This window comes from Gnatocerus cornutus, chromosome 2, assembly GCF_029298725.1.
Source record: "Gnatocerus cornutus isolate USDA-ARS CGAHR chromosome 2, icGnaCorn1.1, whole genome shotgun sequence".
In the NCBI taxonomy this organism is placed as follows: Eukaryota; Metazoa; Arthropoda; class Insecta; order Coleoptera; family Tenebrionidae; genus Gnatocerus; species Gnatocerus cornutus.
In genome coordinates, this window is record NC_142234.1 from 7242396 (window position 1) to 7259540 (window position 17145).

The window sequence follows — 17145 nt, forward strand, 5'->3', positions numbered from 1 at the left end:
TAGCACGATTAGAAAATCAGAAGATTGTCTAGAATGGAACATGTCACGTTAAGAGAAACAAAGATATTTTTACAACTTTCAAAAATGTAACGAACCATTACATTAATTAACAATGAGCAGTTAAAACGAGTAACGATGTAGAATTTGTTAAAACTTTTCAAAATAATTAAAATCAAAGTTGTTACGGTTTTAGATAAAAGGAAGAACATGGTCATAAACGACAATGCGGGAACTTTCAATTAATTTCCTTATTATTCGAATCGCTAATTAATTACTCAGAACAATGTGAGCTTGACAGACAGTGTAAGGCGATATGAACAGCAAACATCTTGATCGATAAAACTAGGGAAGTAGACTTCAAGTCTCTTATTATCCTCTTCAGTCTCTCGAGAACGTTTCCTTCCCATCTACATAATAAGTTAAGAGGAAAGGTAATTGTATTTTAGAATTACACACGGAATTTATGGTCATTACATTTTTTCCAAGAAAAATTGATTACAATTTAGGTACTTGACGTTTACCACACGCTTCTGTTGGAAAAATAACGACAGCTCTGCGAAAAACTCGAATAGCCGTAATCTGCTGCGATTGACAGCTACAAACATTTCTACTTTGCGATTTTTTTTGCAATTTTGAAACTGTTGGAGACGTCTTCTGCAAGCAACAACTGCTAACATTATATAAACATGTCTAGAATGAACCATTATAATTTACTTTCCAGAAAAATAGTGTGCCGGTCTGTACTGAGATTGTATTCAAATGAGTACCATACAGCTCATCATTCTATTGTTCTAAGATAGGAAGGAGTAGATAATAACATTTTATTAAAGAATCAAAACATTCATGCAGTTATTGTTTCTGCCGTTGCTTGTTAACTTTCAACCACAAAAGTCTCCAAAAATGACTTCGAAGAAAACAACACTCTAGACGTTTCACAGAACAGTTAATTATACAGAACTACATAGATTAATTTGTAGCAGTCGTAATGCTCGCGTAAGTTTTAATAAGACGGAATGAATTTATTTGCTTTTATCACCAGAACGAGCTAAAAAACATCACCATGTTCTACATAATTACAAAGCGGATGGGACAAGACTTTGCTTGAATTGTATGTGAAATCATAATCTTGAAACGCCAAGGATTATCCAGCGCGAAAATGTTACGGAAACGGGAGTGAAATATACACAGCAGTTAGCAATATTGATTGTGCTCGCTGGGTAGGAGAGCGTCGGTTCCCCCAGGAGAGTTAGATCTGGATGAGAAGTGTTGTCCAAGGTCAACGGCCACTGCCCCGGTCAACAATGCTTAATAAATGTATTAATAATATTCAGGGATAAAGAGCTCGAGGAGATACTCTCCTCGGATTCCCTTTCAAGTTAATTATAATTTCATCATTATCCTAAAAAAAGGCTTGCTCGAACAAAGACCATCTGACGTCTCCATTTATAAATTAATTACAACTCTCGAAATATTTGCAACAGTGCTGAACGTTGCAATTATCTCCAATGCACTTGCACCAACTTTAAACTATCTGAAAATGATATAATAACCACCTGTTAACGGGTGTTCGTGTTGGCTCTCAACTGCAAGAGCACTCTAATGAAGAACAGCACAGATGCGAAAAAATGTCTGTTTTAATTTTATCTCTTCAGGCTCTATAGGCTTCAACTCACCGCCTTGTATAACATTATGTAACCAAACAATGATGAATCACTCAAACACAATTACAGTAATTCGATCAATCGTGAGTCTAGTGTGAACATCGAATGATTGCACTATAACACCCTCTAATCCCCATCGTCTGCAGATGAAAAGTAATAATGTATGATACTGCATTATTTATAGAATATGTTGCAGTTTTAATTACCCACAACTTTCATGTTTAATTCAAATTCAGTATCTGCAAGTGCTACTGAAAACCTAGTTATTAAAAATGTTAAAAAGGTACTCAGCGGGCTAAAAAAGTGTTACACTGGATATAGGAAGAAATGAAAATTGGCGCCACATCCTTTATAAAAGACAAAACCAGTTTTAACGCCACCAATAGGCATTAACTTCTTGGAAGACTTCACAGAAACAAAGACAAGTTGCAACTAACATTTTATATAATTTTGATTGTTTCTTTGTCTATCATTGCAGTATTAAAATAGTATTTACTATCCATTGTACAATATCCAAGCTCCCCACAAACAAATACTTGAGAAAATAAATGCTTCCCGCTTCAGCACTTGCTTGGTATCACCATCGCTCGTCTAGTTGTTTGCATAAAGCCACCAAATTGCGAAGAAAATTTTGAATAAATTAAATTTAAACAGAAAAGTAAATCAGTACTCCCTTATATTCATGAAGCGTAACGAATATTTAAAAGCTCGCTTTTATTTTTAGAGGGTGGTTTCGAATGAGATGTAAAATTACTTTGGTCTTAAAGGCAAGACGCAGGTGATGAATGACTGACGGCCTAACCCTGTTTCGTCAGATATGCTTGAAAAAGCCTGCGGAAGTTCACGCACATTTGAAAAGCAATTAGAGACTCGACGCATAAATCTACCCTAAAAGCACTCCATGCATGCGAGATCTTTGACAATTCCTTCGACTGTACTAGAAATTCCAATCGAAGGGTAAAAATTTGCAGTAAATAGAAGAGTTTTTGATCTAATCATTCTTAAACTTTACTGAAAGAACAATTTATCTCTCGGATAAAAACGACATTTTATACAAAGATGTAGTTATAAACAGCCCCATGGAAAAGAAAGGACGCTGAAGAAAAGAAAATGATAGCTAATGGGGGGAAAGTTTTGAAAAGGATGAATAAGAGAGTGCAGATTGTGTCGATAAACGGGGGAGACTAACATTGCAAGATTGTAGAAAAAACCGAGGATGACAGATGAGTGCAAATATTGAATGAGTATTAACGTAGATTAAAAAAGTCAAAGAAGCGAAACAAGCCGGAAAAGAGTTATTTTAATGACCGGATTATAAAATTTTACGGCTATCTAAGTTATAATAAATGTCACCAACCCTCTATATCACTCATCATTTTTGAGAAATGTACTTTTCTACACTCCAGACAGAACGCTAACACATATGGTATTGATAGAAGTAATCAACCCCAAGGCCGGATACAGGGGGACACCCCCACGAAATTCGAAATAGATGTTGCATGATTGTTAAAAATTACAAGCGATACTAATTTAATTTGTGCCATAAATCAATCTCCTTCAGATGTCCGGGAGCGATATCAAAAAAATACCAGCACTTCTGGGCATAACCGGAATGAATTATCGCAATGCTCGAATCGACGTCCACATAACTTCTTGTAAAGTATGTACCATACGACTCCACCCACCCCATTGACATTTTCTGTCGAAGTCTGGAACTCTTGGCATTAGGCAAATGACACCTTGCCATACATGAGATTATAAATCATGAATTTTACATTTTTCTTTTATGACACAGTAGTAAAAGCTTTATAGTAATAATTCGCCTCTTTATCGCTACCACTTCACACTTTAGATGTGCTTTCATTATTCCACTAAGAACTTGCTTCGTTAAAGGTCACCTCAGAAATTCCACAGAAGCAGCCCCAAATTTTACCTGGTCATGACTCAACGAATCGAATGAGGATTTTGCATAGCGGTCAGTCACAGACAAATACAACACGGGTTCAACAGAAAGTACCGTTTATTAGAGCGTAATCGTAATCCCTTTATTAAATCAGTGCTGTGGGCGTCCATTACAGTTTTAGTTGAGATAAGTAGAGTTTTTATAAACTTTTACATTGGCAAGTGCTGCTTACAATGACATTTGAAGAGCTTCGTCTGTGTATTTTTACAGCCAGTTCGTCGACTTTCTTAGAAAAACCTTTTTTTCATGTGCATCACAGTTATGTTGAGATTTAGTTCTTGATAAAACGAGTCGACTAAAAGATCTAATGACAAGAAGCCTCACAAAAATTTTTAGTTTTAAATTTAGCAAAAAAAAAGTAGATCATCCATAATTATTAAAACGTCTAAAATGAGTTGAAGTTTCCAAAAGCTCGGTATATCCTCAGTGTATTTATAAAAGTTTGATCTTCAGTTGATTAAATTGGTTTTTTGTGCTGCTATCACCTCATTTTAAAGCAGGCCACTTTTTTTGACAAAAATCGCCTGAAAAGAAGATTAGTTTTCATTATGAACCACAATTAATAAAAACGTTAGCGCTTAACGATCATTAATGATTCTCCTTAACTTTATCACTTCAATTTAAATCCGAGCAATCATTAGGCTGCTGCCTTTACAGTTTCAGCAGCTTTAAACAGATTCGCTTTCACTGAAGATTATTAAAAAATTCAATTTCGTCGAAACCGCTGAACCGTAGACGTCCGAAACTATAAATTTTCATGCGGAGAAGTGATCCAAATTAAATTGATGCGTAATTTTGCCTTTTTTTCGAGGTAAAATTAATAGAATATTTTATAAAACTTGTCTACATATTAATTAATCATCAAGATGTAAATTTCATGGCTATGTCGAATAAATTCATACGCTTTGTTCACGAGCGACAGCGTCGATGATTCGTTGTAATTAAATTTTCAATTACATTTTTGAATTCCTTCCTGCTTCAGTTTAAGTTGTGTGGATACTCCACATTTTGTATTTGCCAAACGATTAAAAAACGTGTAATATTGTACATATTTAAATCATAATTAAATTTCATAACAATCAATGCTCGTTTCCAGTCATTACTAAATATGTAAATAGCAGTAATCCGGTGTTTGTATTTACCTTTGTTATATTTTTTAAATCTGTGTTGATACGCCGGATTAGCACAATATTAAACGATTCCACTCGTCCTTTTTAATCAATTTCCTCTAATCCGATTGATATACAATTTACGATTAATTATAATAATCTATAAGACAGACAAAAAAAAACCTATAAGTTTGAAATACAAATTCGACTTACAAAACATTCCCTAGCTTTCGCTCATTTTTCCATCTAAGAAGCAAAATGTCCCCAAACACGTTAAAGATCACACGCTGAGTTAAATTCACTGACAACGTTAAAACATCACATAAAGCCGGCTCGAATTAAAACTCAAGCAAACACGTGAAAGCAGTGGTCGCAGGAACGTCATTCCGCAACTGTTGACTGAAAGAAACCGTTGGCAGGGAATACAACCACAGGAGTCGTTGGTTGGAAATGCGCGCGCAAACTCCAGCAGGAGGCTGCAGAGACGCTTTCAAATACGCTGCTTCATCTTGTTCCTGCGTAACTCCTTTCGGCGGGTTTCCGGCAGGGATTTTAAAGGAGGTTGTACCGATTTGGAATTATATGGGATGACAATGAATAATAGACACTATAGTCGTTAAGACTCTGTATGTAAATTGGGATTTTCAAATTAGCGGAAAGGCCAGGTCAGCTAAACTAAAATAGGCATTACCCGTTAGATTTTTTCTAAACATTTGTCAGCAAAGAGTACATAAACCTTTGAAATAATTGTTCGAAATAATGACCGGAAGAAGTGCCGATTAACGAGCTACCAAAAACCACAAACCGGTTCTTCTTTGGGCTCCACGTCTGTTCAATTTCCGCAGGTAAATAAACCATTTGCCGATCAGGAACGCTTTAATTTAACCATGGTGTGGTTTGAGTTATTATTTTTTGTTGACTCGAATCAATATATAATTTTTATCAAAAATTCGTGTTGATGGAAGAAAAACATGTCGATAAACAGCAAACAGAAAAGCGATAAACACGGGCGTGGTTTTGATTAATGAGTTGATTTTTTTTGCAAGAATGAAATGTCCACAAGTAAATTGAAATAAAATGTAACTAAACGGTTTGTGGGAAAATCGCTCACTATCATTGACTGACAGGAAATGCAAATTTCCCGGTTTCACTTGTTAATAAATGCGAGGCATTTACTTCACATCGATGACTGCATATTGCTGCTATCAATCCTCAATTGAAATTAAAAAACTGTACCACTCTACGGGTACCCGTATAATAAAGCCGTATTGCGAAACATTAAACATAAATACGACTACAATAACAGCAAATCAAAGCTAAAAGAATTGGCAAAATGATAAGATCAAGATTACATCTTGTTTCTAAGCCAACGCTAAACAGCCTTGGCTTAAACACTGAACGACCCAAAAAAGTGAACCCATTATGTGCTTCCAAGATAAACCCTCAGAAAAGCCGATTAGCAAGCATCCATGTTTTGCTCATTTTCAGCAGTTGCTACTCCAAATTCACTTTTTTTATGTTAGCCTACTAACCAAATTTTCCTTTCACATAATTACCATAATTTAACCTTTTCACTGCGCAATGTTTTTTGGAAAATTTTGTAACTGTGCGCGGTTTGTCAGCTCCTGCGACAATATACGTTCCGAGCAGTTGATCGGTGTTCTGCCTTAGCGTATATTAACGTCTTGAGCACTTGGCCGATTAACTAGTTTTAAAAATGTTCATAGAGATTTTAATTTTCCACAACGTCAATATATTAAACAAGGTAACATTGAGATGAGAGCAGATTATTATGGTGATATTACCTGGCCCTTAGTTCGTATCTACTTTTAAACTGCGTGGATAAAAAGATGCATGGAATAGATTTCAAATGAATTTTAGTCGTAGACGGATATATACGCTCTGAGCAGGGAACGGTAAAAAAAAATTATTTAAAAAAATGAAAGCTTTTGTGACTGTGTATTCCTCTGAGGTAGAGAACCATATTTGCGTCATCAAAAAATTACGTTTTGAGCAGTTGACCACTTCTTAATCAATGCGAATATATCCGCTCGGAGCAGTTTGAGCGAATTATTATTTTGCGGATTTTTCCGGGCCGAGCAGTGTAAAGGTTAAAAAACTGAATTTATTAGTTTCACCTAAAATAGGACACGAAATGACAAAATCTGCGAATGTGTTACATCTCGGTTTCTCGTGATTTTCAATTGCTTTTCGGAAATAAGTGTTATTTCAAGAAGTACTTGGCGGTTGTTTCAAGAGTCAACACAATAAAAATAAAAAACTATTACCCAAGCGATAAACGACAATGTGAGCAAAAGATACCAACCGTAACGATTACATAGTGACTTCAATCGAGCCAGGGAATCACGCTCCGAAGCGCAAGATAATGTCTAAAAGACCCAACAGATAGACGAGAAACTGAAAATTTCTTACAAACAATGGCAAAAATTGATAATCAATCATTAACAAATCGTCGAGAAAGAAAGTGGAATTCTTTAACTCGCTCCAAATCCTAATTTCTTTGTAATGGGTACAGAGTGCTACTAAAACCTTTCTTATGTTCCGTACACCACTCACAGTCAATAAAATTGTTCCTGAATAGGTATGAGCTCGTATTTAGAAAATGAGAAAGGACAATAGTAAAATCACGTTAAGACGTGTGTTTTATGTAGCGATCTTACGAGTATCTTTAAGGATACGAACAGAAAATGAGCTCTTAAGTAGAGGTGCTCTAGTTCTTTTAATCTCAGTGAGTGTACTTTGCTCGTTGAATTTTTTTATTCGCCATTTCAGACTGGAAAGGAAGATGAAAGTAAATGATTTAATAAAATTAATTTATAGCCGCGATTTATTTATGTGAATCGAAAGCGACAACCGTTTTTTAGTTTGATTTGCATGACAGTTGTAAAATCGGAATATTTAATTGGGCTCAAAATTAATTATTATTCCATTAAATATATTAATTAAAATGATCTTTTTTCAACAAACAAACCATTTTGTGATTATTAATACATATTTTCCATATAGCAGAGAATTAAAGCAATTTAAAGTTAACCAATCACAAACGCTTTATTAATTAATATTCGAAGCTACATTGTTAGTTACTGAGCCAAATAGTTTTGTTCCAAAAAGAAACGTTTGTGATTGATGAACTTTAAATTGCTCTAATGTAAAATCTAATAAGTTTAATTTTTTTTTTACTGATTCACTCTCAAAATGCAAGACAGAATTTGCGGTTAATGAGTCCATCAGGAGTTCTGGGACACCTGTATTTCAGATGTAAATAGGTTCACGTAGCAAAAGTTTCTGAGCATAAAACAGTCAAAGTAAGAATTCATTTCTTTTCTGCTTGCTTTCTCAAATTTCACGTTTTATTTTTTAGGGTAATAAAAGCGGAATCCCTAAAATTATGACTTGGACTGGACGTCATACGGACAAAAGGTTAACATATGACAGTACTGTTATATTAGCACCATAAAAACTGAGCAAATGAAATTTGAAATTTAAATTACGGCATTAATTTCTTAACATTGCTCAAATGAAAAGATTTATCTGTGTGTTCTTTCTTGTAAGTCTGAAAATCGCTTGAAGCCCTTTGAAATATCTCGCATTTGTCCTGTTCAACTTGGAATAGGAGTTTTACAGGAAAAACGAAATAAGATTGTTTGTTTTGGTGTGCACGCTACGTCGTCTATAACGAATCATGCAATAGTTGTTATTGATTTTTCCATTATTTGTTGTCCTACATTTAAAAATACAATTCAGAAAACCACTTTCAACATTGAAATGAGGATTATGGTAAAATTAACCGCACGAAATTTCGCTACAGATTACTTTAAAACTTTGCTCAAAAAACTGAATATTGAAAACCTGCCATTACTGCTAATTTAATTTGAGAGAAAAGTAGGTGTATTAAACCTCCATTTACCAAATTAAATAAGTTATATAAGCCGCTTCCTTGCTTTTACGTCGGCTAATAACAAAAATGAAAACTTACCTGAGCAACGTTTTCAAAGTGTTCATGACTCTTCTGGTAGACCCTCGCTTTTTGCAAGTTCCTCCCAATGCCCGTATTCTTACTAATAAAAACTTCTCCGTGGTTTGATAACCAGTCCAAAACCTGAAGATAAACAATGTTTGAAAAACTGTTTGAATTCAAAACAAAATACAACTTACTTGTTTGACGTCTTCTTGAAATAACCTAAGTGCTAATCTTTGATGTAATTTGATTTTCTTTGCGTGCCATTTTTGTTCTAAAGCTCGGTGGTGATTTAAAATTTGATGGATTACAGCTAAAACATGACTAGCCCCTTCACTGTAATCCGCCGCGGGATTTCCTCCAGGTCGATTTTCAAAATTGCTGGTACCGTCGCCCTAATGACCAAAACTTAACTGTAGACATATAGTATAAAGAAATCGCGAGAAAGTAATCAACTCTAATTACAATTATTAAGCAACATCACTTATGAAAGATCGTGACATGACTTTGCTCTTTCATAGAAGATGTTATCTTTTAGAAGTGAAAATTTAAAATTAGTATTAAAATTCCATATTTACATGTTGTTTTTTGTCACTTCCTGGCTGATTGCAGACTTGCACCAAATGATCCAACTGATAGAGAAGTTTCTTACTGGTACTATGAACCTGTCACCAACCAACACCACTTGTATTAAAATATTAAACAAACTACAGTAAATCTTAGAGAGTACAAACGGATTAAAAGTGACGGAAAGGAGTAAAGAGTAAAGTAAGAGCCTCCAAGATTACACCAGATCCCTATAAGTGAAAAAGAATCATACGTTGATCAATTTTGTACTATTTCCATCTCCATCTGTTGCAGGTACATTATGGCACACTTGTAACATCACATCCAATCCATTGAGCAGTGATTGGTACGAATTATAAACCTATAGAAGTAACACTGTTTCGTTAAACGGTTCTTTGATTTTCATAAGCTGCTTTAACTAAATAAAAACTAAATTCTTCGTGAGAATTTTTGTAAATGCATTTAGCGGTTATTGACACAAAGAAAAACGAATGCTGAAAACAAATTTCCTCAATGCTAGTAATTTTTTAAATGCAAAATTACAAGAGACATTCAGCTTGAAAAATTTGTCTTTTTTCATAATTCTGTCGATATTTGCCCGCATATTTAGATGGTCAAAATATGTAAAGAAAATTGCACGTTTCATAAAATTAAAAGTATTAACAACATAAGAACTTTTATTCGGCAATGGCGCATCCACCATTTTTAAAACATTTCTTATTTTATCCCGTTGACGTGTTCAAACAAAGTTGACTAAAAAACGCATTTAATAAAATCAAATAATAATAATTATTAAAATGTTTAAAGTGTACGAGAGTACAGTAAGTTAGAAAAGCATTTAAATTCAGAAACGTTCTTTTCAAATCAGAGTTAAAATGCATTTCAACTTATGGAAATTTCTTTTCGTGTTTTCTCAACAGTTTAAACATCTTTCTTTATACTTTCCGATAGAGAGTGAGGGAACCTAAAGGCATTAACATTACTAATATTTTCAGTTGTTGAAAATTCTTATTATCTAACTAAAAGTAGTAAAAAATACCTCTGTATATGCTTGGCACATCGATTCATATAAATTTTGATGCTGATGAATAGAGTTTTCTAACATCATTATCTCTGAAGGTATATTGGCATTTTCACAGGCAGACTTCCAATTAGGCACGTTATCCACATACTGTTCAGCTTTATGATGAAAAATCACTGACAAAGCTAACACTGCTGTCCTTTCATCTAAACCTGCAGCAAAGTCTTTCCAAGTTCTATCCAATCTGCTTGCTACAGATCTGATATGAGTCGCAGCGTAATGACCACCCTCGATTAAACGACTAGCCACGGAGAGAATCCTATTAATATTAACGTATACATTCATAGAACTCATTGTAAAATGTTGGTGTTCTTCTTGTAATTGCTTAGCTAATTGGTAAGTATGGCCGATTTCTACATAGTTTAAAAGGAACACATCACGGTTGTGGCAGATCCAGTCGAACATCTAAAACAGTAATCATTAAATCCGTAATCGAGCTAAAACTGAACTTACTTTTTCGCAGTCCTGTTCAAACAACCTCAACTGAAAACACTGATCCAATTTTAATTTCTTCTGATGCCAAAGTTGGAGAAGGTGCTGCTGGGATGTGTGCACTGCCTCCAAATTTTGCAAGACTAAATTCTTTGTGTCAGTGGTATCCGAGTTTGGGTTTGAAGATTCTGATTCTCTGCCGTTGCCTCCGCCACCACCGCCGCCTCCTCCTCCTCCGCCGCCTCCACCTTGACCTGTATCACCGCAGATTTTTTGCAGTAAACGCTGACCTGCAAAATTTAAAGGGATTAACATTTTGAGTCGTGATGAGGGAAGCGAATTGGGGGTTTCTACCCTTAAATACACACTTCTAGTTCTTGTGTAAACAATGTGTCCTGGTTTTCTGGAAGGTTTATATAACGAGATTTTATGATTATAAACATTACGAAACATAGCGTGATGTTTGTTATTAAAATAATTACAACAGAAAAGGATCCGTTATATCCTAACTGCGACGACGAATACTTTTCAGTTTACTACTTTTTATATTCAATAAAGTTTGCTTAGTAAAAAGATCTTTGGCTTTTAATAAAGTTCCAGACCGTGGGATTTCGAACAACAGTTCATTAAATTCGCGGTGACTTTACTTCCGGAAGTTCAAGTGTGACCAAATTGAGACTTAATTTTTATTAGATAGAAGTCTTTTTTAATATGGCAGTGACTTTACGCCACATTTAATGTGAGAATTCATTTAAAACTACGTAAAAAGAACAGAACGTGTAGAGAAATTTCCAATTTATTCATGACTAAAACTAGTGTACGACCAATGTTTAATTCAATATGTAATCAAACTTTCGGGAATAATTATCAAAGTTTTATTAGAAATCCAATGAATGAATTCAAGATGGGTTTTTTGCGACCCGAAGGAATAGCCTGACATTTCAGAGTTGAAATTTATGCAAGCACAAGTGAAATGTTGTTTCAGAAACACAATCCTTGTTTTACCTAACACATCAATGTCCTCCACAGGAGCTTTCATAATTTTCTTCTTCATTTCGTTGTGCAAATCGATTTTGTGCTTTGCTCCACTGACATCATCAGCAAAATCATTTCGAGCGAGATCTTCCTGAAGATCATCCAAACGGTCCAAGAGGTCGGCGGCTTGCCATGCGAATTCTTCCACGGCAAGTCGGATTTCTAACCATGTTGAATGATCGTAACTTAGCGTTCCTTCTAGATCTGATGTTAACTGTGAAGTATCTATAATTTTCGACAAGGCCTCTATACTTATCATATTAGTCTGAAAATAAAAAAAAAAATTAGAATTCGGAACGAATTTGTGACATATTTTATTGTGTTTACATGCTGCGCTAATAAATGTAGCCTTGAACTTAGTAAAAAACACATGAATAAACACAAATGGAATGTGTTATTAATACTTAGACTGTTATTTTCCATAAATAAACCAAAATTAATTTTTGAAGACGAAATTACCTCAAATTTGTACTTATGGGACCCAAGTGAAGTTCTCTGCTTTTGCCAGAAGTTGTCTGGTTTAACAATGAGTGCTTGGTGAACGGCTCCAGGTGGAAAATGCTCATGTAATGCTTTTAAAATAGGCTTTACAGTAGACCAAGTTGCTCCACGCATATCGACCAATACCGTAAAACCCAAAGCCCTCGCTTCATCACTGTAACAAAGTTTAAAAAGCGATTATAATATTGCTAATAATTTATTAACGACCAAAAAGTCTTAGCAAACTTGGAAACATTTTTCGCTACACGTTATGATCGCGTTTTGTAATTAGGTATTAACTTGCGCCATTTAATTAATTAGTTAATTAATACCGCAAAAGGCGTTAGGGTATAAATAGATTACATGATCCGCTGCAATTACGAGGACTCAAATGTCAAGTTCCCGTAACAAAGCCAATACAGGTTGTGTAAGATCATATTTTATACGTAATCGTCTAATTATCTAAACTGTTGGAAATTATGACTGAAACTGCACAGCTCGTTGCAGAGAGATAAGTAAACACATCTAACATTTCCAGTGTTCAGAGTACTGAGAAAAAATAGCAGTCATGTCGTAATTTTCGCATGCATACGTTTATGACACTATAAAGCCAACGATTCTTTGTTACTCCCTTCAATCTCCATCTTCATAAATTAGTTTATCTACTCAGATTTTACGAGATTATTTAAGAAAGCACGGCAACAACAATACTATAAGAAAATAATCTGAATTAAAATTCTGGGGGATAAATGGAAGAATTGAAAGTAAATAGAGATAAACTGATAAACTTGTGGGTCTCAGAATGATTATTTTACAATTATCGGGGATAAACTAGGTGTTAAGGTTACAAATTAGCAAAATCTTTAAAACTTTGTTCTCTCGTGAGTAAAACAAACAATTTTTTAAAGATGGGAAACTAAATTTAGGCTGAAAACCACTCAAAAGCAGTGTCCAAAAAAGACAAAGTAATGACTCTTAAATGTTGTACACTGTCCATATTTAGCGTTTGGTGTTTGTTTTGTGGGTTTACCATCAAAAGCCAAATAAGTTCTAATTGAATGGTTTTCCGTTAAAAAGTTTAGTGGCACATTAAATATTAATTCGATTTTCAGTTCATGCTTTAAATATAATTTGATCGATATCGATATAGATGTAGTTTATCGATCGTTCCATCTGTCTAGATATAACATTTAAGCAATAATTTCAAAGCTTTTCAACTTCTCGTAAGATGTAGTTTTCCGGCTGAATGCTCACGTAGTCCAGAACGTACGAATGCAATTGCGTTCTTACAGAAAAAGCTCTTAAAAAATTCTTGAGGGATTAATGTAATTTAGAGAGTGTAATTTTGAAACTTAAAAGTTTTGCAAGGAAATATACACTAAAGCGGTTTTTGTGGTTTTTAAAAATACGTAATTTTAACGGATATCTCCCTTTTTCGTTTACACTTTTAGAATTATTGCGGTATAAATACAGTTAATGTAAAAACAGTACATTTGATAAATTTCAAAAGTCGGTGCAAAAATTAGCGTTTTAAATTTTCAGCTTTGAATTTTTTAAAATGTATTTTTCAACAATTTTTGATAAATAACTTACAAAATATTTAGTAAGAATTTACTAGAGAATTTGTCGATTAAAATAATTTTCGAAAATTCGAATCTACAACAACGCAAAACAGAACTACGCAACTAACAACAAAAAAGTCTAAGAAGTACTAAGAAGAATATTTAGAGAAGAAAAAAAACAGAGAAAAACATTCGACATTTTCTTCAAAAACTACAAACCATGGGAATTTTAAATTTTGGGAACAATAAAACGAATGAATGAGAAAATTCCATTTTTGTAATACTTCATTATAGTAGAAGTCTATTTGCTTACTTTAAATAAATCACCCCATATGTATGTATTATTGTTTTTCTGGATTTTGGAACAAATTTTAATTTTAATTTTTACAAATTTTCTAAGAATGCAAAGCAAAATTTAATTTTACTGTTATACCGGAAGTGTCTCGAAAATGTGAATAATCATCTTATCCAAAATTTCAAATTTCCATCATTTGTAGTTTTTGAGAAAAATGTCAAATAAGCTCATCGTAGAGCATCCTGTATACACACTTTTTTTAAATTGTAGAATTTGGAGATGCTTTTATCCATATACATTATTTTTATTAGATAATTAAATAAGTAACTGGCAAATTTTATTCTAATCAGGAAAATGAATATCGTTCTAAAATTTACAAAATTACAAACTCAAATGTATTTTCCAATAATTAATTGCAACTTTGGCAAATGAAAGAAATTATTTGCGAAATCGTACTGATCAATTATTACTGGCCAACATTTTAAATTTGGCGCTTAAAACGTTTGCTACTTGAAAATGAACTATATTAGTAAAGCGCAAAATTTGAAAGCCATTTCACATTACTCATACAGTAAAGTGCATCATCTAGCTGCAACTATCCAATAAAAACTAGTTTGCGGAAACAGCGTGATTTATGCACATATGCATAATTCAACTTCCTCGTCTGACAAGTATGTACCCTGATCTTTGCCCATTAGTGTAGTATTCCAGAACTAGCAAACAGTGTACTGTTTGAATATGGAATGGGTTTTGATGGTACGATGTCTCTTTGTAGACTAAAAAGAAGAGAAATATGTAGTTGCGAAAATGAGTGAAATATGTGTTTATGTCAATCTAGAAAATTAAACTTTTCCATAAAAAGCAATCATTAAAAAATTCAATTTTCTACTCTAAATAAACGGACGCTCGACTAATTATCATAACACCAAATCTGGATGGATTAGTAACACATCAAGCAGAATATTATAAGCAATTTGCAGAGTCATAACACAAAGGAAGTTATTTAATCATATCGTGTCAATAGTAATATCTATAACGGCGTATCGTTGCTTAATTAGATATGGCAATTTATGATTTCCTTTAATTCTGTTTATTATAAACAATTAAATGAAATATAGCACGAAATTTCCAAACCGCAAAAATTAATTCCCTTGCGAATCTACTGCACAAAATCAAAATTCTCATTAAAACACTGCTCAATCACACGTGGCTTTTTAAACCAAACACCTGTTATGTCAGACTGTTCTGCATACAATGATCTTAAGCAAATACCAGATCGCATACCATTATTGCGCAACTTCCATTTTAAGACACGAGAAAGTGTATGAACCAGAACTGAAACAATTGACCAGTAAAAGTTGATTGTAATCAAAGTAAAATAATGGTTTAAGGAGGAACCAAATGAAGGCTTATTTTGTGCACCGTCGACTGGAAAATTGTTGAAATGCACCTTTAGTCAAATCCAAAAGAAAAGTGCTTACACGTTGTTCCAGAAGCAAATAAATAGATGTCGGAAAAAGTTCGCATTTCCTTGAGTTAGTCAACTGGAAAAATAATACCACTGCGGTAATGAATTTTTGTGTGCCACGTTCCAATTACTCGCGGTATTATTCAAAAACTTGGCGGAAATTTAAAGGATGGTTTTACCGTTTACCGGAATTCTCATCACTTTAATTCTGACCTTATTAAATTTTAATAATGTCCTGGGAATGATGGAGAAGAACGAGGCTACATGCGAATAAGTAGCATACTGTAACGACAGATTTATAAAAACAAATTAATACCGATGTTGTGCGTGAGAATATATAATTTTGGGAATTTTAACGATTTTGCAGGACGTTATAAACTGGAAACAGACCGTATTACAAATATCCGTTAGGTTATTCACAGATAACTTAGAAAGTGTAACAACGGACATGTTGAGCAGATCTAATTCAACAATAGCATTAAATAAGAATTTGTGCGTTGTCGTTACAGTCTCTGTCGCCCTCGCCGATCATAAAATATAATACACTTGAATGGTTGTCAGTATAAAAATACTTGCTTTGGAATGGACATAAGATACTGTAGGAGACGTTTATAATCCTCTGGTTTAGCACGTTCTCTTCGAGGGCTGGCAGGAAATGATAACACAGGTCCTCCACGTCTGTCTCTGCCACCGGTCAAAATCACCAAGCGCTCTTGTAGGAGAGGCATCAGTTCTAAAGCACGTTGTCCATCCATGTTTTGAGCTGAAAAGAAACAAAATTTCAGAGTTAAATTCAAATTTATTCCGACCTTGCAGATCATTATCAAAATTATAAAACCACAGAATTCATTACTCATAAAACGCCAATATATGATTTGCAATGCTGTTTGTTTACAGTGATATAAATTAGGAGTATAATTTATGATGTCAGCTGTAGTGTCGTAAGAAATTTAGTACTAGGTTGGTATTCACATAAACTTTGTAAATAAATTGCATCTCGTACAATGAAAATTTCCCGAGTGCTCTTATCTCAAACGGTAAAAATAAAACACTGCCTTTTATTTCAGGTTAACACCTTTCAGTGTAATAATACACCGAAACTTTCCACTTCATTTGTCCTGTGTTAAAATAAAGGCGACGTAACAGGAAAATTAATCGATACGAAACACAAACGGAACGTTAAAGAGCGTTTTGTAAGCTACGTATGTATAAAAAAAGAAGCCGCTAATAAATCATAAATTATGCATTATTATTATATTATTTTATCGAGAAATAACTATTAAACGAGAATTAAAGAAAATATAACGAGGCTTTATATCATAGGTAAAAAAGCCAATTGCTGCATTGTACAGAAACATGAAAATAACTCCGAAATTGAATTGATGTGTGGAATTTCCAATACATAATTTAACCCATGGAACAATGAGAAATTGTAACTGGAAAATTACGCTCCAATGTTGGAATTGTTTGGATTTTCATTGCCTCTCTCATACTCAGATAAAATCTCTACACT

At 33.8% G+C, this 17145-nt stretch overlaps 1 protein-coding gene and 1 non-coding gene across 6 annotated transcripts in view; both read right to left on the reverse strand.

Annotated features, from left to right (window-relative positions):
* The window catches only part of trio (trio Rho guanine nucleotide exchange factor), a 67479-nt gene that overhangs the window by 39428 nt on the left and 10906 nt on the right, over positions 1 to 17145 (reverse strand). For 4 of the 5 annotated variants that reach the window (XR_015769619.1, XM_088030303.1, XM_088030302.1 and 1 more), the window contains exons 2-9: positions 16209 to 16395; positions 12287 to 12482; positions 11798 to 12092; positions 10814 to 11082; positions 10319 to 10765; positions 9533 to 9640; positions 8910 to 9107; positions 8731 to 8853 (exon numbers count right to left, since the gene is read on the reverse strand). Coding sequence is in view for 4 of the 5 variants with exons in the window: in XM_088030302.1 (XP_087886428.1) it covers positions 8731 to 8853; positions 8910 to 9107; positions 9533 to 9640; positions 10319 to 10765; positions 10814 to 11082; positions 11798 to 12092; positions 12287 to 12482; positions 16209 to 16395 (1823 nt within the window). In the remaining variant the exon portion in view is untranslated. Of the gene's footprint in view, positions 1 to 8730; positions 8854 to 8909; positions 9108 to 9290; positions 9378 to 9532; positions 9641 to 10318; positions 10766 to 10813; positions 11083 to 11797; positions 12093 to 12286; positions 12483 to 16208; positions 16396 to 17145 lie in introns of all 5 variants that reach the window. The other variant, XM_088030301.1, reaches the window with a different exon arrangement.
* Positions 1323 to 1400, reverse strand: LOC148178469 (small nucleolar RNA SNORD36). The gene has a single exon (XR_015769718.1). It is a non-coding gene; the product is annotated as a small nucleolar RNA SNORD36 (small nucleolar RNA).